This window comes from Sapajus apella, unplaced genomic scaffold (assembly GCF_009761245.1).
Source record: "Sapajus apella isolate SASKATOON/1434 unplaced genomic scaffold, GSC_monkey_1.0 scaffold71, whole genome shotgun sequence".
Classification (NCBI taxonomy): Eukaryota; Metazoa; Chordata; class Mammalia; order Primates; family Cebidae; genus Sapajus; species Sapajus apella.
Genome location: NW_022437011.1, coordinates 9,991,962 through 10,012,406, shown reverse-complemented (window position 1 = coordinate 10,012,406; position 20,445 = coordinate 9,991,962). Strand labels below are relative to the sequence as shown.

General features: G+C 43.3%; 1 protein-coding gene across 6 annotated transcripts in view; it reads right to left on the bottom strand.

The window, feature by feature from the left end:
* CYSTM1 (cysteine rich transmembrane module containing 1) overlaps positions 1 to 19,071 on the bottom strand; it is a 66,300-nt gene extending 47,229 nt beyond the window's left edge. For 4 of the 6 annotated variants that reach the window (XM_032250406.1, XM_032250408.1, XM_032250407.1 and 1 more), the window contains exon 1: positions 17,873 to 18,744. In XM_032250406.1, the coding sequence (XP_032106297.1) occupies positions 17,873 to 18,116 (244 nt within the window). In that variant the 5' untranslated portion in view covers positions 18,117 to 18,744. Of the gene's footprint in view, positions 1 to 17,872; positions 18,745 to 18,852 lie in introns of those variants that run through there. The other 2 variants (XM_032250410.1, XM_032250412.1) reach the window with 1 other exon arrangement.
* Positions 19,072 to 20,445: the final 1,374 nt, after the last annotated feature.

The window sequence follows — 20,445 nt, the reverse complement described above, 5'->3', positions numbered from 1 at the left end:
TGAACCTAGTCTATCTAAGCCAATAGGAGTCATTCTCTCCCCTTTTTCATCATAATTGATTCAAGAAATTCACGACTTAACCCAGATGCAAATGACACTCCCTGGCCACTGGGACTGGTTCTGAAGTGGTTCAATAAGTAAAAAGCTCAGATTCTCTTAACACACTACCATCCAACCTTCCCTTCCCCTGTACACAGGCACACACAAAGTCTAGGAAAGATATGGCCTACAAAATTGCTGACAGCCAATCTGCAGCCCTGAGAAGGAGCCAGCTTTAAGATTAAGTGGGCCATTCAGAGAGGTAGAGCAGAAAAGAAATGGGATTCCTGATGACTTTTTAACAGCTCATAAATCAATGACTGAGGCCTGGCCTAACCTAAGCTACCGCTATAGAATTTCCAGTCCTGGAAACCAATGGTAAGGTAAGGTGATGAACACTTCTGGGTGACATTCACAAACATACATTTATTAAGTGCTTTCTTGACACTGGGCTAAGTAGTGGGATATAGAGATCAATATGCCTCAAACCCTACCCTTGGGCAACTGGTTGAAACAAACATAAGGACAATAATTTTTAGAAAAGGTGGTAAACAGACTGATGGGTAGGAGTAGGGGCTTAAACCTAGTAGAAGGAGATGCTGGTGGAGAGAGTGTCATTTGAAGGAGCTGATTATAAATTGAAACTCTATGTTATGGGATCAAATGGTTTGAGGGTCTCTAATTCAATCACATCTGTATTCTGTCTCCTATTTTTGACACCATCTTATTTTTCCAGGGCCTGAAAGGAACTCAGGAAAAAAGTAGAATTCTTTCCCTTTTCTGCTCTCTGGTCTACAATTGGCAACACATCCTGACCTAGGAACTCTAATGCAAAGGTTCATGGTGATTAACGCTAAAATTATCATATGAATTTGGACAAAAGCAAATGCATTTTGTTTCCTCTCTCCTACAAGGAAGGCTGTAGAAAGCCTAATGAACTCTGGTTAACACAGAAATCAGTCTTGTTAATCCTCATATGGCCATTCCATTATTTATTTTTAAATCACAGATGTACAATACAGTTATCGTAACTACTTCTGTCCTGAAATTCAGTGTGTGTAACCTAACTTCATTAAAACTGAAGTTTAACTTGATCAGTCCAACATGACCAAGTAGATCATTCTCCCTCTAGCAAAGTCTAGACTTGTATTTTTTTTCAAAGCATAAATTCATATTTTTTAGGAAATGTAGTTTACAAAACAGTATCAATTGCTACCCTCCAATCCAGATGACCCACTTTCCCCCGAAGGGGGACGTTTAGGTCCTATTCCGCTGGACAGGGGTAAAATGACTCAGCAGTCTTCCAGGTTAACAGTAAATTCTCCCAAGGCTGGGGCCGTCAAGGCACAGTCCGCATGAGGCTCACCCCGTCTAGCACTAGGATGGGGCTTCTTGCTCTGTAGGTAGAAATTGGGGTGAGTGGAGCGGGTCTCAGGGAAGGGTCTGGACCCAGAGACTTCTGCTTGCAGGAGGGTGCTTAGAAAACTCTGCCTTGGGCTGGGGAATCCCCTCTCTCCCACCTTCAGAGAACAGGGTTAGGAGGGGGTAAGTGGCGCCCTGCTGCCTGGAGGGCTCAGGTCTGAGCAGCAGGGAGCCCTTAGCACCCACTCCAACAGACCTATTAGGAATTTACTGCCTGAAGACAAATTATAGCCATTGGTGGGAGGTGAGAGGTATGGTCTAAGGCCACAGTCTGAGAGAGGACTCCTTGGGGTCAGAGGTTGTGCAGAAGCACCTTTCCTACCTCCCGCCTCATAAGGTTACCAGGATTCCATTAGCATGGTGAATTTCTCTGAGCTCATGGGTTAGGGGTTATAGTAAAGCCACCAAGGTAGAAGTCACAAATGAAATGGATGTGTGTTAACTGAGAGTGGTCTGGCCAGAGGTCAGGGGGCACTAGATCCTTGTCAAGAAAACTAATAAATCAATAGGTGAGATGCAAGAAGCAGGCCCATGGTAGCTCACACATACATGGCTCAGGACATGACAAAGTCTTTGCCCTGATAGGAATCCAACAGGCTGCTGTAGGACAGGGCATCATAAACAGGGTTGATCTTGTCCAGATAGTCTTCCTCCTCTTCCCCATCCTCTAGATCCAGGGAAACCACTTCCACAGGAGGTGGCCCTGGAGGCACCAGGATGGGGGACCCCAGGCTTGTGGCTCCAGGGTGCAAGGGTCCAGACCACTTTTCCAAGGTGGGCAATTCATGGTACTGAGGCACTTCCTGCTCAGTGCATGAGACACCAGTGTCAAAGTAGGGGGTCTTGAGTGGGCTGTGCTCCAAGGCCCCCAGAGTGAAGAGCTAGGAGGGTTATCTCCTGCTCTTCCAGCTCCACTTTTGGGGTTGGTGGGTTGTAGAAGGGAGGTCCCTCCAGGCTGTGGGGTAGGAGGTAGGTCAAGTGGAGGCTAAGACCTGAGCATCCCTGACTCCAGGGTTATGCCATGCTGTTTTCTCTGCCTGGTTCTCCCGTTCCCCCATCCCCTGGATCTATATTTCTTTGAAGACACTGTTCATCTAAAAACAATGGGCAGTGAGGAGAATAAAGAACAGAGTACAGAGCTACTAAAACTTCAGACCTCAATGTCTCATGACTTTTCTTGATCCATCTGTTTGCATCTATTCATCATTATCTTGTGCAGCTCTCTCCCTGAGAACCTCAAGCTCTCTTCCAAGTGTACATGTCTTCACCACTTACCCCTCGTCATGTTTCCCTCTCATTTTTGGTATGTATCTTTCTCCATCTGCCTAAGGAAAAAGGTAAGGTCTAGAGGGGAAAAATCCCATGAGTTATTCACAGAGGCATTTATACAAAGCATAAACCACAAAGGTGCTCCAGCTTCCATGACCTCTTTCCACACATACACTCTTTCCCTTTGTTCCCAATATAGACAGTCATCTTGGAGGAATAAAGATCTGGATCTATTTTCAGTTTCTTCTAAACAAGAAAAAAATCCCAGTGAGAAAATAGCAAAAGTCACAGAAAGAGCATCTGTGCTGGATCAGAGATCCTAGAGCTGGCATTTGAAAAACAGGACTTCATCCAGTGGGAATCCATTGTTCCCAAGCTGGTAAAGAAGCAAAGCAAGGCAAAAAAGATTACCTAACACTGACACAGTATAGTACAAACCACTTTACGTAACCAAAACACAAAAGAGCTTTAAATTTAAAGTATGATACTGAACTTTGTAACATGATTGTTTTCCCTTATAAATTTGGTCAGGTAAAATATAAACCCTACTCTAGTGAAGTGTTTCACTATGGATCAAATGGAAACAGTGTAAACTGTATCATTAAAGACAAATCAGAGGTCCAAAAGGGACAGCTCAGATAGTACAGAAGTCAAGATCCATTAATAGACTGCACTGAACACTGCTATTCCCACAATCCCATTCAAGACAGAATCACAGGATTAGCAGTCATTCTACCATACAATGAGAAGGGCAGAAACTATTCTTTGGGAAGGTGGTCAATGGAAATAAGACCTCATCAAAGTAGAGATGCAGGAAAAAAATATTTTTCAATATTATAGTTTTTTAAATTACAAGACATCTGGTAGATAGACTGGCACTGACTCTACAGGCAGTAAAGTGGAAAATTTTCCTCTGGAAAACTGAACAGTCCCAATGGAAAAAAAATGACAGCTGCTAGTACTCGGGGGGACACCAAAGAAATGACTTACCCAATCACTACACAGTAAAGCCTATGCACACAGAACTTCTAATGGACCTTTTACTGCCTCATGCATAAATGAATGCACAAATATTATCAGGCTTTGGAGGAACGCCTCCAACATAAAAAACAGATCAAAACAAAACAGAGAAAGGAAAAAAACAATCTAAAGTCCAAGGAAAGAAAATGTCCAAGAAAGAAACCAAGGGTTTTTTTTTTGGCAGTTATTTTAATTTTAAGCTTTTGAAGTATGATGTAATACTGTGCAAGAAAAATTTAAAAGCTATATATTCAGCATGTCCTAACTTTCTTAAAAATAAATACTGAAAAATAGATCAATAGAACAGAATAAGAGTCCTAAAACACATCCACACAGTAATCTCCTAATTTAACAGATAGGACCACTGTAATTCAGAAAAGAAAAGGTAGTCTTTCCAATAAATATTGCTGGATTAATTGGATATCTTTGTGTTGGGGAGAAATGACCTTTGATCTCCATGATTATACATTAAAAAAATCCACAACATATCACAGAAAAAAAATCAACATATCAGACATATACAAAAGCTAAAACAATCAAGCTTTTAGAGAAAAGTATACCACATATTCATGACTTTCACAGTATTTACCTTATGACCCAGAAGCTCTATTAGATATTTATATATTGAAGTGAAACAAGTATGTAAGTCCACCAAAAAACTTAAACAAGAATGTTCAAAGCAGCTTTATTTATAATAGCCCCAAACTGAAAGCTATCCAAATATTCAGCAACAGTAGAACAGATAAATTGTATATTTAAACAGTAGAAAATGACCCCAAAACAATAAAGAACTATTATTACATGCAACAACATGGATGAATCCCAGACACAATGGATGAGCAAAAGAAGACAGACTCAACAGATTTCACTAATACTCTACTTAGTCTGTTTTGTGTTGCTATAAAGCACTATCTGAGGCTGAGTAATTTATAAATAAGAGTTTTATTTTGACTCGCGGTTCTGCTGACTGTACAAGAAACATAGTGCTGGCGTCTGGGTCTAGTGAGGCTCTCAGGTAGCTTATAATCATGGTGGAAGACAAAGGATGAAGCAAGCACATCCCATGATGAGAGACGGAGCAAGAGAGTGGAAGGAGGTCCCAGACTCTTTTAAACAAGATCTCACTTGACTAATAGAGAACTCACTCATTACCTTAAAGAGGATACCAAGTCATTAATGAAGGATACACCTCCATGACCCAAACACCTCCCACCGTCCCATCTCCAACACTGGGGATCACATTCCAACATAAGATCTGGAGAGGATAAATATCCATACTATATCATTCTGTGATTCCATTTATATGAGGTACAAGAACAATAAAAACAAATCTGTGGATACTGAAAAGAAAGATACCAAAATGAATCTATGGGTACTGAGGGAAAGATACAAGGGAACATTCAGAAATAATGGAAATGTTCTGTATCTTGAGCTGAGTCATGTTTACATGAATACATACGGACATACTGAGTTGTATATTAAGATTTTCATACTTTATTGTAAGTTGTACAGTAACAGCAAACAGATATTTTGCTAGAAAAAAATATATATATAGTGGTTTTCCTTGGGTGCTGGAATTGTGGGCAATTTTTATTACTTATATTCATCTGTATTTCTGAAAATTTCAGGAGAACCTATACAGTCAGAAAAAAATTAAGTTTTCTTAGTGCTTTCAGATATATATCCATGCTGCCTGTCATCTTTAATAGCTAGAATGCCACTTTAGCTGGGCTCAGTGGCTCATACTTATAATGTCAGTGATTTGGGAGGCTGAGGGAGGGGAATCACTTGAGGCCAGGAGTTCAAGACCAGCATGAGCAACATAGTGGAACCTTGTCTCTACCCACCCTCAAAAAAAATTAGCAAGTTGTGGTGGTGTACACCCATAGTCCTAGCTGCTTGTGAGGCTGAGGTGGGAGGATCACTTCAGCCCAGGAGTTTGAGCTGCAGTGAGCTATGATCATGCCACTATCTAGTCTAGACAGAGCAAGACCCTGTCTCTAAAAAGCTAAAATTAACAAATTTTTTTAAAAATCCCACTTTAGACCTCCTATTTACCTCTGATATACCAATTTGCCTTCTCATTACTTATCTTCCTCTTGTTAACAATCTACTCAAAATCTGCTTTTCACTGCTTTTTTAAGGTGATTTTTGTAGTTACAATTTTTTCTTTTTTTTTTTTTTTTTTACAAGACACTTCAGTTCTCTAAGGTCTTCAAATGTTTTCATTCTGCTTCAAACTGTAAAGTCCCTTGGCTAGGTACCAGACTTGGGGTAAAAAACCAAAATTCTTTTGGTTAAATACAGACTTCTCTATCTTGGAACCCTTCTTATTATCAAAGCCTGAAGTCATGCTTATCCTTATATCCTTAAATTTATCTTTCTTGATAACTTATAAAATTATCTTTAAAGTTTAAAAATGTGAGAACAGGGCCAGGCACCATGGTTGACACCTGTAATCCCAGCACTTTGGAAGACCAAGGAAGGTGGATTGCTTGAGCCTAGGAGTTTGAGACAAGCCTGGGCAACATAGTGAGACCTTATCTCTACAAAAAATAGGAAAATTAGCTGGGCATGGTGGTATACATTTGTAGTCCCAGCTACTTAGGGGAGGCTGAGGTGAGAGAATCACTTGAGCCTGGGAGATCGAGGCTGAGGTGAGCCATGATCACACCATGACACTCAAGCCTGGGAGACAGTCTAAGACTTTATCTCAAAAGCAAAACAAAACAAACCTACAAACAAAAACCATGAGAGCAGATCTGACCCTTAAGACCTCAGTGTCTTTTTTTAAAAACTCCCTATTAGCTGGCTTTTTAACAAGATCTTTGTAAATAGATCACTTTACATTCTAAGTCCCTCAGTATGTCTTGACTCTTTCATTTATAATTTTGGGTGTAGTTTGTTTAGCTAAAAAAAAAAAAAAATATGCGAGGTGGCCCATGCCTGTAATCCCAGCACTTTGGGAGGCCAAGGTAGGTGGATCATGAGGTCATGAGATGGAGACCATCCTGGCCAACATGGTGAAACTCTGTCTCTACTAAAAATATAAAAATTAGCCAGGCACGGTGGCAGGTACCTGTAGTCCCAGCTACTTGAGAGGCTGAGGCAGGAGAATCACTTGAACCCAGGAGGCAGAAGTTGCAGTGAGCCAAGATCACGCCACTTCACTTCGGCAGGGCAACAGAGCAAGACTCCATCTCAAAAAAAAAAAAAAAAAAGAAAGGTTTAGAATTACTCAGGGGTTTTTTTTTTTGTTTTGTTTGTTTGTTTTTGAGACAGAGTTTCACTTTGCCACCCAGGCTGGAGTGCAGTGGTGAGATCTCTACAACATTGCTCCACCTGCCAGATTCAAGCAATTCTCCTGCCTTAGCCTCTGGAGCAGCTGCGGTTACAGGTGTGCACTAAGATGCTTGGCTAATTTTTGTATTTTTAGTAGAGATGGCGTTTCACCATGTTGGCCAGGCTGGTTTTGAACTCCTGACCTCAGGTGATCTGCCTGCCTCTGCCTCCCAAAGTGCTGGGATTGCAGGCAAGAGCTGCCACGCCTGGCCTAGAATTACTGAGTTTTATGCTGTCATATCATCTCTGGTTTACAGTTTTCACTAAATTTTGGCATTGACGTATTAGTTTATTCCATTCACACAGTCATTTGTTCATCCATAAATACTTATAGGAGCATCAACTATAACCCAGTACTACTGGATTCCAGGCACTGTTGGGATAACGGGAAGCAAGAGACAATTCCTATTCAGGGTATGAGAGAGACAGACATTATCACCAACAATTATGAAACTAAGCTAAGATACAGGAAGCAGAGAGTACTGTAAGCTCAAAGTGGAGACAACTAATTACTCAGGGAAGTCAGAAAAAGATTCTAAAAGAAGTGATGATCACACAGCTAAGCATAAACAAAACTTCATATTACTGCAACTTTCATACTCTGCAGATGTGAGATGTTTCAGATCTGTGAGATGTTTCAGAGAAAAAGCAGAACACATTTGAGGAACTGAGTAGGTTCTTATGGCTGAAGTATACTGCATGGGATGAGGCCAAAGGGGGTCTGCTCATAAATAGCCTTGCTAAGAGCAGACTTCCAGGATTATTGCATCTTCCATTTCTATCGTTATTCTTTATTTTTTTAAAAAGGATTCATGTAACTTTATATTTGTTTGTTGAATATTGTTGACAAACTTAATAATTCACTTACTTCATGATATTTAAGTACCTACTACATATCAGGTCTAGAGCTGGGGATAAGAGGTAAAGAACTATAGCTGGCTTGATCCTCCCGTTCAGTATTGCTATTAATACAAATAAAATTATCATTTCCATTTGTCTGCTATTGCATTAGATGGAATATGCTGGAAGTTCTCCAAATTTTAAGGGTATGGTGAAGGTAGTTTGACTATGCAGAAAAGAAAAAACTTACTTTGGGAGGTCCAGAAGGCAGTTACCTCAAAGAGTTATACAATTTACTAAAACTCAAGTACAAGTAGAAGCCCAAATGACTCCCCAGTTGGGAGAGTCCTGTCACATACTTGTGAATGAGCAGAGGTAAGAAATGATGGTCTCAAATCTGAACCCCAAGGCCAAAGTCACAAGAATAGGCATTCCAGAACCATAAGCCTTCTCCTAGGTAGAACTTGCTCCTGATATGGACACTTTAACACAGGAGCCCCAGGGAGATACCAAAAGCAGGGATTTATGTTTTTAAAGATGGTAGCAGTGCTCCCAGTAACAGTGCAATTACCAGAAGACCTCTGATAGTTAGCATAACATGGATAAGATATTTCTTTTTATGACTTGCTCAGCATTTTAAACACATTTGCTGGGTACTGCCATTTCCTAAATTGCTCTTCTTTTAGGGACAGACTGGAGGAAGACAACCTGCAGTATTACACCATTATTGTCCAAATACTGATTCTGGGCTCAACCTCCTAAATATTACATTATTCACTATCTCTTGTTTGCCAGAGGGTTCTACCAGGCCCTGAGCTATTCTCATATAGTCAATGAATGAATAAGTATTAGAATGTATCTTTTGTATCAATATTTTGGCTGTGGTTTCAGAACAGCCCTTCTATGGAGTACAAAATGACACACAGTTCAGATATGGGACCTTTCACTGAACAAGGGCATGAAAGTGCACATGGTAAGCAAAAACTAACAGTGGATCATGTATCTCTAGGCCCTGGCCTAGAGTGATGAAGAGGTTCAGGGACTATCTTATTTTCCTTTCTCACAAAAAGTATCTGATATATAAACCACACATTGCTTTTATAATTGAGTTCATATGAAGCTAAAAATCTACAAACTACTTAGTAACATGGTCTGCTAATGCCATTCAGAAAATTGCTTTAAGCCGCTATCCCCAACATAAAGATAACACAAAGATGTAAGTATTCTCAATTTGTCCTGATTAGGAACAAAAAATTCTGAAAATTCATACCCACATTAATTATCCATAGTTCAGAATTATTAGAAAATATGACTACAGTCAATCTTGTCTCCCTCCAATATTAAACTTGGTAAGTATATTTTAGCATTCTTCCAGACTTAGAGACTGAGGGAATCCAGAGAAGCTCCCTTCAACAGAGGATAACGTATCATCTGCTAAAAGCTTTTTCCATAAAGCTTTCTGTAAAGAACCTCTGGCTGGATCCAGGACCTGCTGCTCTGTAAGATACAACATTTATTAAGCAGCCCTGGGAAAAAGACATTGCTACCTGAAAATATTAACAACTAAAATGACCTACCCTTAGCCACCGGGTATTGGTGTCCCATTCCTCCCTAATGTTTTAGAGGGGACAGTCTTTCTTTTCACAGTGAGTCTACCCTTTTTTCTTATAAACTCCTCAATAAGAACATGTTTTTAAGTAAAACCCTAAATAAAAAAAAATACCCTATCCTTTGAACCAGCAATTCTACTTGTAGGAATTTATCTTACAGAAATATATACTAGTGCCAACCAGTATGCCAAAACACAAAAACAAAAACAAAACCCAACTTTATACACACGCATATATATTAAATATAATGTTCATCAATATGGGAATGGTTAAGTAAACCATGTTATTTCCAATCCACGAAACTGCTACTATACGACCCTTAAGAAGAATAGGTTAGAACTACCTGTGCTGATATGAAAAAGCACCAACATGGTAGAAAAAAAGCAAATTGCAACAGTGCATTCTATTACCCCATTTGGGTTTAAAAATAAACTTCTATTTCTAAACCTGAATAGATCACACAGTTATATTAATGAATACAATTATTGATTAAACTGTACATTTATATTATATGTATATTTGTATACATATGTTATATTTAACAATAACAGTTAAAACCCTTGCTAACCATCTTTAGGTAAAGTTAACCATATGGTTTTTATGAGAAAATAATCAATTTTTAAACTCATTGAGCAGGAAAGCAAGGCTTTTAGATGCTTCCAACAATCTATCCAACAATATGGGAACACAATTTGGTCCAGTTGCCACCTGGGAAAAGCTGACTCCAGGACAGGATCCACAGTTGCAAATAATCGTTTGTGTTCCAGGCCAACCTCACCTAAGGGCTCCTTCTCCAGCCTTCATTCATCATGTGTGGTCCTCTGCAAAAGCCAGAGGATGGCCTGGATGCAGTACTTGCCTCTGCCATCAGCTTATGGAAGGGTCCCCACGGGTGAGCCTCAGCCCCTTGTCTGACAGATCCTGGCACTGTCAGCAAACCCTGATTATAACACCTTTCCCTACCCTGCTGGGACCCCCATATGGGAGAGGGGCACATCCAGCCTCACCCAACCACTCAGTTCAGGGACTCTGATCAGTACCCCACCAACACTGCTATCTGAAAGCCAGTGGAGAAATAAAGGTTGGCTTCTCCTCAGAAAAAAAGGGTAGGGACCTCTGAATTGCATTTAGTCACCGGGACATACAGGACAGCATTATAACTGGAACTTCAAATAGTCAATCCTCAAAGTGAGAATGGAGAGAAAATGGGGCCCAGCAAGAGAGAGGCACAAAAGAAAGGGCAGCATTGAACAGAAGGAAAAGGAAAAGGGAAGAAAGCTATTAACACAGAAAGTGAGTTGGGGAATTGAAAGGAGAGGTTAGGGCATAGATAGAAAAGGGAAGAACTCTGCCCCCTGCCAAGTTGAGAGGACACACTAGAAAGGGACAGGTCCATCCCTCCCAACAAGCCTGATAAGGCCACTTCCCAGGCCAGGTCCCCCGCCAGCCCAGCCCCTGAAAGACAGGCTCTGCCCGCCTCCTCCCAGTGCATTAGATTAGGCTTTGTGGGAAAGTTGAAATCTTGATGGTTTAGAAAAAGGCCCCTACAGCTTAATGCCCTGGCAATTTAACTAAGCGCTCCTGGTTCCTGATGAATACCTAGCCAGCCTGGCTTTGCTCCGTCATGAAAGCGCGCTCTCCTGACCCTCTGAGGGAGCAGCAGCTCAGTCAGCTCTGTGGGGTGGCTCTTAATGGACAACAGTGAATTTCACATCAAACCAGAAAGTACCACTCATGCCTATCATGTGCTGCACCTAAGAGACCATACAGCCCAGGGCAGTTCACCCTCCCCCTTTCTTCTGTTTTCATAGGATTCTTAAAGAAATACACTTTATGGACAATGAAGATTGGGGGAAAAATGCTAGATAATAGCTTCAGTTTCTATCATTAGCAATATCCACAAACAGCTCTCTATATGTGAAAGGAGCTCAAAGTAGTTTGGGGTATTGATGAGTTAAAAAAAAAAAAAAATAGCATCCTGGCCAGGCACGGAGGCTCATGCCTGTTATCCCAGAACTTTGCGCAGCCAAGGCAGGTGGATCACAAGGTCAGGAGATCAAGACCATCCTGGCCAACATGGTGAAAACCTGTCTCTACTAAAAGTACAAAAATTAGCTGAGCATGGTGGCATGTGCCTGTAGTCCCAGCTACTTGGGAGGCTGAGGCAGGAGAATTGCTTGAACCTGGGAGGTGGAGGTTGCAGTGAGCCAAGGTTGCACCACTGCACTCTAGCCTGGGCGACAGAGCAAGACTCCATCTCAAAAAAAAAAAAAAAAAAAAAAGCATCTCTCCCACGCCCCAAGAAAGATCTGAGTTTCCCAGGAGCATCTGAGTTTTCTAAGAGCACAATGGCACAGAAAGAACAATGTAATACAGCATCAATGAAGCCACACCCCTGACGGAGGGCCTAGAATTTAATATAGTATACAGCCTCACCACCAATCAGGCCTCTTTTTGGCAAACTTCAGATGAAAACATCAGTGGTTTCACATTACATTTACTTCTTGTTAGCTCCTGGATTCCTCATTCTGTGGCCTTCCTGGTATCATAGAGCCACACAAGTTTTAGGAGAAAGATAGGATTGCAGGGGCCCTCTGAGGGCCTGCCTACTCTAAACCATCCTACCACCTATCTACTGCTGCCTGAAAAACTCACTATTAGTGAGTCGCGTCTTTGGGTAAAGGCCATATTGCCCCAAGTGGGATATGTGGCACCTGAGTAACATGGATAAACAACTTTATTTTAATAGTTTATACCTTCTATTTGTGACAGGTGATACAGTAGTTATCGGTTTAAGGCCATGATATCATTTCCCTTTTAAAGAAATTTTAGGGTTTTAAAAAATGGGTCAACTTTAAGAAAACTGTTAAATAACAGTACAGGTGACATAAAGATAAGACAAAAATCATGCAGGGGAACACGAAGTGTGAAAAGCACTAGGGTTTCCACTTTCAAGACCCTCCTGTTAAATACAACTACCTGGCCGAAAGTGGTGTCACAGGCCTGTGATCCTAGCACTTTGGGAAGTTGAGGCAGAAGGATCCCTTGAAACTAGGATTTCGAGAACAGCCTACTCAACATAGCAAGATGTAGTCAACATAGCAAAAAATACAGACAGGGGTCTTGCTATGTCGCAGTGGCAGTGGCCACTGTGGGTCATGCAGGTACAGTGGCTCATGCAGCAGGATTGCTTGAGCTCAGGAGTTTAAGACCAGCCTGGGCAACATAGTGACACCCCCTACTTCTACGAAATATAAATAAAAAATTAACCAGGCACAGTGGCATGTGCCTGTAGTCCTAGCTACTCTAGAAGCTGAGGTGGGAAGATCATTTGAACCCAAGAGTTTGAGGCTGCACTGAACCATAATTGTGCCATGCACTCAAGGCTGGCAAAATGTCTCTAAAGCAAAATAATAATCAGTAAATAAATACAACTAGCCATCACTAGAGTTTCTCACATAGCCACCACCAGACTATTAAAGGCCACCAAAAATAGTTCAACAAAGTTAGCAGAGCCAGAAGAGTGCAGAAACTTCTATCAAAGATTAGACCAGCTCTAGAGAGAGTGGTGTTGGAGAGGGAAGGCTGTTAGTGGGGAAAAGGTGGAAAGGCAGAATCTGGAGTGTCCAGGAAGCTAGTGGCAGCAGGAAAGCACTAAGTATTCGACTTAACAATAAGGACTCATGGAATAGGCACATTCTTACAGATGTCCCCCTCTTCACACACTTTTTTCCCAACTGATTCTGCCCAAGGTTCTGAAACTGAAAGCTGACCGGTAAAGTATGGCGTGCAGCATTATATGTGTGAAGTGGCAGAAGTCTACCACCATTTCCCAGGTCTTCCTCTCTCCAAACATCTTTGTAGTTCAACTGTTTACCATTTCTACTTTTCTCTGAATAAGGAGCATGCCTAGATAGTTTTCAGTTATGATGTATTTTCTGAGCCAATTCTCTTGAGACTGGCTAATGATTCCTTAGCACAAATAATCAAGAAACTAGTGATAGGCATCTCTGAATAAGGGATTTACTCTTTAACGAGAAAATTCAGGTAGATCAAACTCTCCTCCTACCACGATCATCAATTTTCTCCCTTAAACCATTTAATGAAAAGAGTTCAGAAAAATATAAATCATCTGTTGTTTTTGGCAAAGTCATACCACAAGCTTGTGCCCACAGAGACTGGATGCTAACCATTTGTCTCCTTTGCTTTAGATGGGAGGCCCCACCCAGTGTCCAAGATCTGGCTTGAAGGCCTAAATCAGTAATAAAATTCCACACACATCCCCTAAAAGCTATAAAGGAATCATTCCAAGCTCACTTCCTTTTGAAGATTCCTTTGTGTAGTGCCCAAAGTGGTGTGAACCTTTCTGGTTGTAAAGTGGGAGGGTCAGCTCATGTTCAATTTCCTTACTCTATATTGCTGCTGTTTAATTGCTGACTCCCATTTTATAGCCAAGCCAATTAGTAGCCTTGGCCAAGTGTGAGAAGCTTGGAAGCCTGAAACATGGCACTCAGCTGAGCCTACAGAAAACAGAAAGCCTTTTCTGTCAGAATTTCCCTCATGAGAGACAGCTGGACCTGGCTACCAAATGTCAAAAGTCTAAAAGGTGGATGTTGCAGTTCAGTATGCAGTGTCCCTGGGCACATCGGCAAGCACCTGAATCCCTACTAGATTGAGTGACAGGACTGGTGGTCTGACACAGCTTAGGGAAATTTTAAAAAATGACTATTTCACTCCTCATCCAATTTAGTGAACAATATTACTCCCTTTTGTCTCTGACCAGCTTAATAACTAACTCCTTTGAGGGCTGTGACACTTTCTGATAATACTCTTGCTGTTAAAATGATGCTGGGTCAAAGGCCGTCAGTCTCACAGCCTTCTGTGTTACTGGTTTACTCCAGGCACTCTAAAAAAAGCCAAGACCAGGTTAACAGAGAATAAAATAAAAAAGAGAGTGAGGCCAGGTGAGGTGGCTCACGTCTGTAATCCCAACACTTTGGGGGGCTCAGATGGGTGGATCACCTGAGGTCAGGAGTTCAAGATCAGCCTGGCCAACATGGTGAAACCCCATCTCTACTAAAAATACAAAAAATTAGCCAGGTATGGTGGTGCACACCTGTAGTCCCAGTTACTCGGGAGACTGAGGCAGGAGAATTGCTTAAACCTGGGAGGTGGAGGTTGCAGTGAGCCAAGATTGTGCCATTGCTCTCCAGCCTGGGAGACAGAGCAAGACTTTCTCTCAAAAAAAAAAAAAAAAAAAGAAAAAAGAAAAAGAAAAAAGAGAGTGAACAATCTGAGCTTTACTATTTACATATTAAATACAAACAGGAATTTAGCCTCAGGCCTCCATATCTTTTTTATTCTTATTTATTATTATTATTATTTGAGACAGAGTCTCATTCCATCTCCCAGGCTGGAGTGCAGTGGCACAATCTTGGTTTATTGCAACCTCCACCTCGTGGGTTCAAGCAATTCTTGTGCCTCAGCCTCCTGATTTAGCTGGGATTATAGGCATGTACCACCACGCCCAGCTAGTTTCTGTAATTTTAGTAGAGACAGGGTTTCACCATGTTGGCCAGGCTGGTCTCGAATTCCTAGCCTCAAGCAATCCATCCACTTCGGTCTCCCAAAGTGCTGAGATTACAGGTGTGAGCCACCATACCCAGCCATTTTTTTTTTTAAGAGACAAGGTCTCACTGTCTTCCAGGCTGGAGTGTGGTGGTGTGATCATAGCTCATTGCAACCTCAAACTCCTGGGTTCCAGCGATCCTCCCACCTCTGCCTCCAAAGTGCTAGGATTACAGGCACATACTATATGCCCAGCTAATTTTTAAAAATTTTTTGTAGCAATGGGGTCTCCCTATGTTGCTCAGGCTGATCTTGAACTGGGCTCAAGCGATCCTCTTGCCTCAGCCTGCCAGAGTTCTGGGATTACTGCACCAGGCCTCAGATCTTGATTATAGGCTGATTAGTAACCCAGCCCATAAAGCCCCAGAATATAACAGCAAAAAGGCCAGGTGTGGTGTCTCATGCCTGTAATCCCAGCATTTTGGGAGGCTGAGGCAGGCAATCACTTGAGCCCAGGAGTTTGAGAAGAACCTGGGCGACATGGTGAAACTCCATCTCTACGAAAAACACAAAATATTAGCTAGGTATGGTAGTGCATGCCTGTAGTCCCAGCTACTTGGGAGGCTGAGATAGGAGGATGGCAGGAGCCTAGGAGGCAGAGGTTGCAGTGAGCTGATATCACACCACTGCACTCCAACCCAGGCAACAGAGTCAGACCCTGTCTCAAAAACATAAACCCCAAACCAGCAAAAAGGCCTTAAATAGCCAAGTCTGGTCGCCTGTAGTCCAGCTACTCAAGGGGTTGAGGTAGGTGGATCACTTGAGCCCAGGAGTTAAGAGACTAACCTGGGCAACATAGCAAGCCCTGTTTCTGAAAAAGAAAGAAAAAAGAAAATAAAAAAAAGGAAGGTCTTGAAAAAGGCTTTTCCAAAAATTTAGAATTTCTACCTCTTTTTAAAAAATGTTATCACAAAATATAACATTCATCCAAAAATTAAAATTCTGCTTTGGAGGAACTCAAAATTCATATAAGCCTGTCATTAATTCTCAGTACCTCTGTGAGGAGGTACTGACCTGCATTCAAGGTCAAATAATGTTTCTGTGCCAAGAAAGGAGTGCCCTGCTCAAGGCCTTAGGTGACAAAAGGTGAGCTCAAAATACTCCTGCCCATACCCCAGCCCTGCCTTTCAGCTCAACCCAGTTCCCCTTAAGGAAGAGCATTTCTGTTAAAGGCCAGCCCTGTTGTTTATTATAGCTTATATTTAGGGAAACACACTAACATTTTTCTTCCTGACAGTAAAGTCTGAAGCTCTCTACCAATGGGAAAATTTGTGGGGGTGGCAGGGGTGAATGAAAGCGGAAAATTTCCAAAAACTTTTGGCCTACTTAACTGCCCTGACAGCACATATTTTGTTTGGGAAAGGAGGGGGTGGACTGTTCTTTCCAAGGGAAGTATAATTAGTTGGCCGTTTCAAATACTATCAAAGAAATTTAGAAAATAGTTACTTTTCAGATTTTTTAATGTGGCCAAGATATCTGATTCCAGCAATTCTTAATATTAACAGTCTCCTGCAAAGCCCCTTAAAAATCACTATCATAATCTCTACCACTCAACAGGCACACGGGGTGAAAACCACTCTGGTCTTTTGCACACTTCGGGGCATCTTTTACAGAGAATGACTTCACTGATCTGACTGGAAATCCCGTTTCTCTAGGTCTCACCCTGGATTTGCCCTCCTTTGAGTGCTGCACTGGTTTCTATATTTATGCACAAACCAGCTGTAGCCACCTTCCTTTGCAATTCCCAAACCTGCCTTTTACTGTACGGGATCCCTGGAGGTCCATTTCTGTTTTCTGGAGTCAAAGTAATACAAAATAAATTTCACCACCTCCCAGAAAACAGACGTTGGTAAGTTTCAATATAAAATAGCCAGCTCTTGAACCCAGGAGACGAAGGTTGTTGCAGTGAGCCGAGATCTCTGCACTGCAATCCACCCTGGGTGACAGAGAGATTCTGTTTCAAAAACAAATAGACAGCTGTGTATTTTTTGGTCACAGCATCAATAAACTTCAGGGCTAGGAAAAATCATAAATCACCAAAGCATTCCTCTTCATATAACCAAAATACCTTTTTCCTGTTGTTCAGGAAATTAAGACAAAATGGCCAACTAACACTTATGCAGCCTTACACTGAGAAACTCAAAGAAGCTGGTAGGAAAGGACTAGAAATCTTTGATCTACAATTAACAAAGAGTATGGAACTCTTTTCAGCTCAACCAGTGCCCCATATGGATGTTCTGGATGCTGATTCTCCTTTAATAACTTCCCCCTATTAAATCTCCTACCAGTCATTTGAGGTTTGGATTTCACCCTAGAGATAAGAGGTGTTTGTAAGACACTCTGAAACCTCGGAAGGGCAAAGTGTTGTGGACTTATAACCTTCCTGAATACTGAGGGAGGCATAGCTTTCAACAAGTTATTCAATCCAATCAAATGAGATACTCGAAAATGAGCTGCTCTTGGGTGAGTCCTTTCATAAGAAGGAATTTTTTAAAAATCTGCTAACATAATTACTCCACAAAGTTTACATGTATCATATTTTATAAATCTATAAATATATATAATTTTTGTTAATTAAATTTTTTAAAATCTGCCAACAATGGCTGGAGAAGGCACCCGGCTGCCTGAGCCCCTACCCTTGTCGGTTACAAGTATTTCATAAGCAGGGTTCGAGGAATCCCATCAGAGAAGAGTGTCCTCACCTCTTTGCCGGAATGTCACACCAACTTCCTCCTCACCTCTTTGCCGGAATGTCACACCAACTTCCTCAGCGTTCCTCCTACCCCAATCTAGCCAACGTTTCAATGGCTCACCACAACACACAGTGCCTCTCAGCTGGGCACTCAAGAGTTCTTTCCTAACCCTCCCTAACCTAATTATCCAAACTTTTTTCCCCAAAACAGCCCAGCACATGGTCCAGTCAGTCCCCAAATCGTTTTTCCTCATGGTCCCCTTCCCCAGGGGGCGTCCCCTCCTTCTCTCCCCCTGCAATCCCCGCCGCTACCAGGAGATTAGTCTCCACCCGTCAGGACCCCGCTCAGCTTTCACCTCCTCCAACAGGTCGGCTCAGATCCCAATCCACGGCTCTCAATAGCAGCCAGGATTCCTTTCCCCGGCAAACAACGCCTTCTCTGAACACCCCGGCCGCCTAGCGCCGGCTTCGCGTTCCCTAGTTACTTCCAGTCACCCCCGCCCCACTCCCACCCGCGGGGCTTGCGACCAGCCCTCTGCCTCCGGGTGGCCCAGCTCGGAACACGCAGAGCAGCGCCTCAGAAATCGCAGCCCAAGGCGAGGAAATCCAGAAGCCTCCCGCGGACGTCCCCCGGGACAGGGTGTGGCGGGCCCGGCTCAGAGCCCGCCGACTCCTCGTGAGGAGAGAACCGCAGCGACGCGGAGCCCCTGTGAGTCCACCGCCCGGACGCGCGGCGCAGCGACCGGGAGCCCCAGAGTAGCCGCGGGGTGCCGGAAGGAGTCCAGCCAGCGGCAGCCGTTTCCGTGCCTCCCTGCCCCTCCTGAGGGGCTGCGCGAGCCCCTGCCTGAGCCTGGCCCGCCCGGGTGACCGCCAGTTCTCCGGGCGCTCTCCGGGGAGCTCCGGGGCGCACACATCCCGAGACGCACCCTTTCCGCGCCTGTTCCCCCTACTGGTCCCCAGCTGGGCCGGATCAGGTACGCCGCGTCTCACCTCTCCTCTCCACGAACCAACTGGATAACGGTCGGGTCTGGGCCTGAGGAACCCGGACCAGCCGGCAGTAGACTCCCTGCACCTGTCTCGGAGCGATTGAGGAGCTGCCGCGCGCCTGACGTCACGGCCGCCCCAAGCGCAGCGAACTGGGAGTCACCTGATCACCCTGGCAACGCGCGCGGGGCGGGGCAGGGCGAGGCGAGGCAAGGCGGGCGTCACAGCACGAGCCCCGCCCCCAGCCGCTCCGCCTCCAAGCGCCGCCGGAAGCTCTGTGCGGCAGTCTGCGCTGCTGGGACGCGAGGTGCGGCGTCTGGCTTCCCAACGCGGGCCTCCCAGCTGCGATGGATACTTGGGACTCCCACAGGCGTCCCCTTAGGTTGCATCGGTTCTCCAAGACTCCACGCGATGCCCCCACGCCGCTAGTGCAGGTGCCTGGGAGGCAGGACCAGCGTCCATACGGGACCCTGCCCAGTACGTGTCAAGAGGGGTTAGCTGTGGGCTGCTGCCTCCTCGTATCTTGTTGATCCAGACCCAACTAGGTTTGAGGCTTACTTCCCGAGCTGTACCTGAGAGGACTGAGGCTGAGGCTGATAACTGGATTGCTCTGTGGCAACTTTTCCCCATAAACCTTGCAACAAGTAGTCCCGCCAGTACTTTAGAGTGTAATGAGACTTCATTCACATCAGGAGGGGGAAGGGGGACAGAACCTTCTGTCCTGAAGGTTTCCTTCTATTCCAACAGGAAGAGAAGTCACCGAAAAGCTCCCAGAGCAAGGCCTAGAACAAGCTTGCAAGTCCTAGTTGCTAACACATTTTTATTTTTCATATTACAAATTGATTTTCTCTCCAGATTCCTCCCCTTTGCTTGCTATTAGGTTGGTGCAAAAGTAATTGTGGTTTTTGCAATTTTTTTAAAAAGGCAAAAACAGCAATTACTTTTGCACCATGCTAATATAATGATATGCTTACACCTTTGTGACCCTCTAGTCTTCCCAGATGGACCATCCACTTTGAAATTAACATCACCTGGAGGTCTCAGTGTGAGAGTCACTGCCTATTTCATACCTTTACTACTTGCTGAGTTTCATTTCAGTTTTACTCTCCTCATCCCTGCACTGTTAAGAAGGTTTCATATGTATTGCCACCTTCCCTCTCAGAGTATAGGATCTTAGACCAAGAAGTTAGTTGATAATCAATTTCTTGTGAGCATCTTTTAGTGTCAGGCAATGGGCCATGGGCAGATTGATTGAGATGTGGTCCTCGAAAATCAAATGTGTATGAGTGGTACCTCTCACATTCAAGTACAACTTGTACTGTTTATTATGACTTAATCATAGTATTTAAGTGGCACTTTTAAATTTTTATACTTAGAAAAAAATGAAACTCATATAAATGGGAAAGACCACTGTGAAAGGTACAGAAGAATCATGGCTCTAGATAGAGCTGTACTAACAGGAGAGAAGAGATTGAAAATGTGAGCCCAGGTCCTAAGGAGCAAAGAAGCATGGTCTGGAGGTTGGTGGGAACAGGACAGAGGCAGCCAGGCCTAAGGTGTTTGGCAGATCTGAGGAGGGCAGGGATAGAGGGTGAGGGG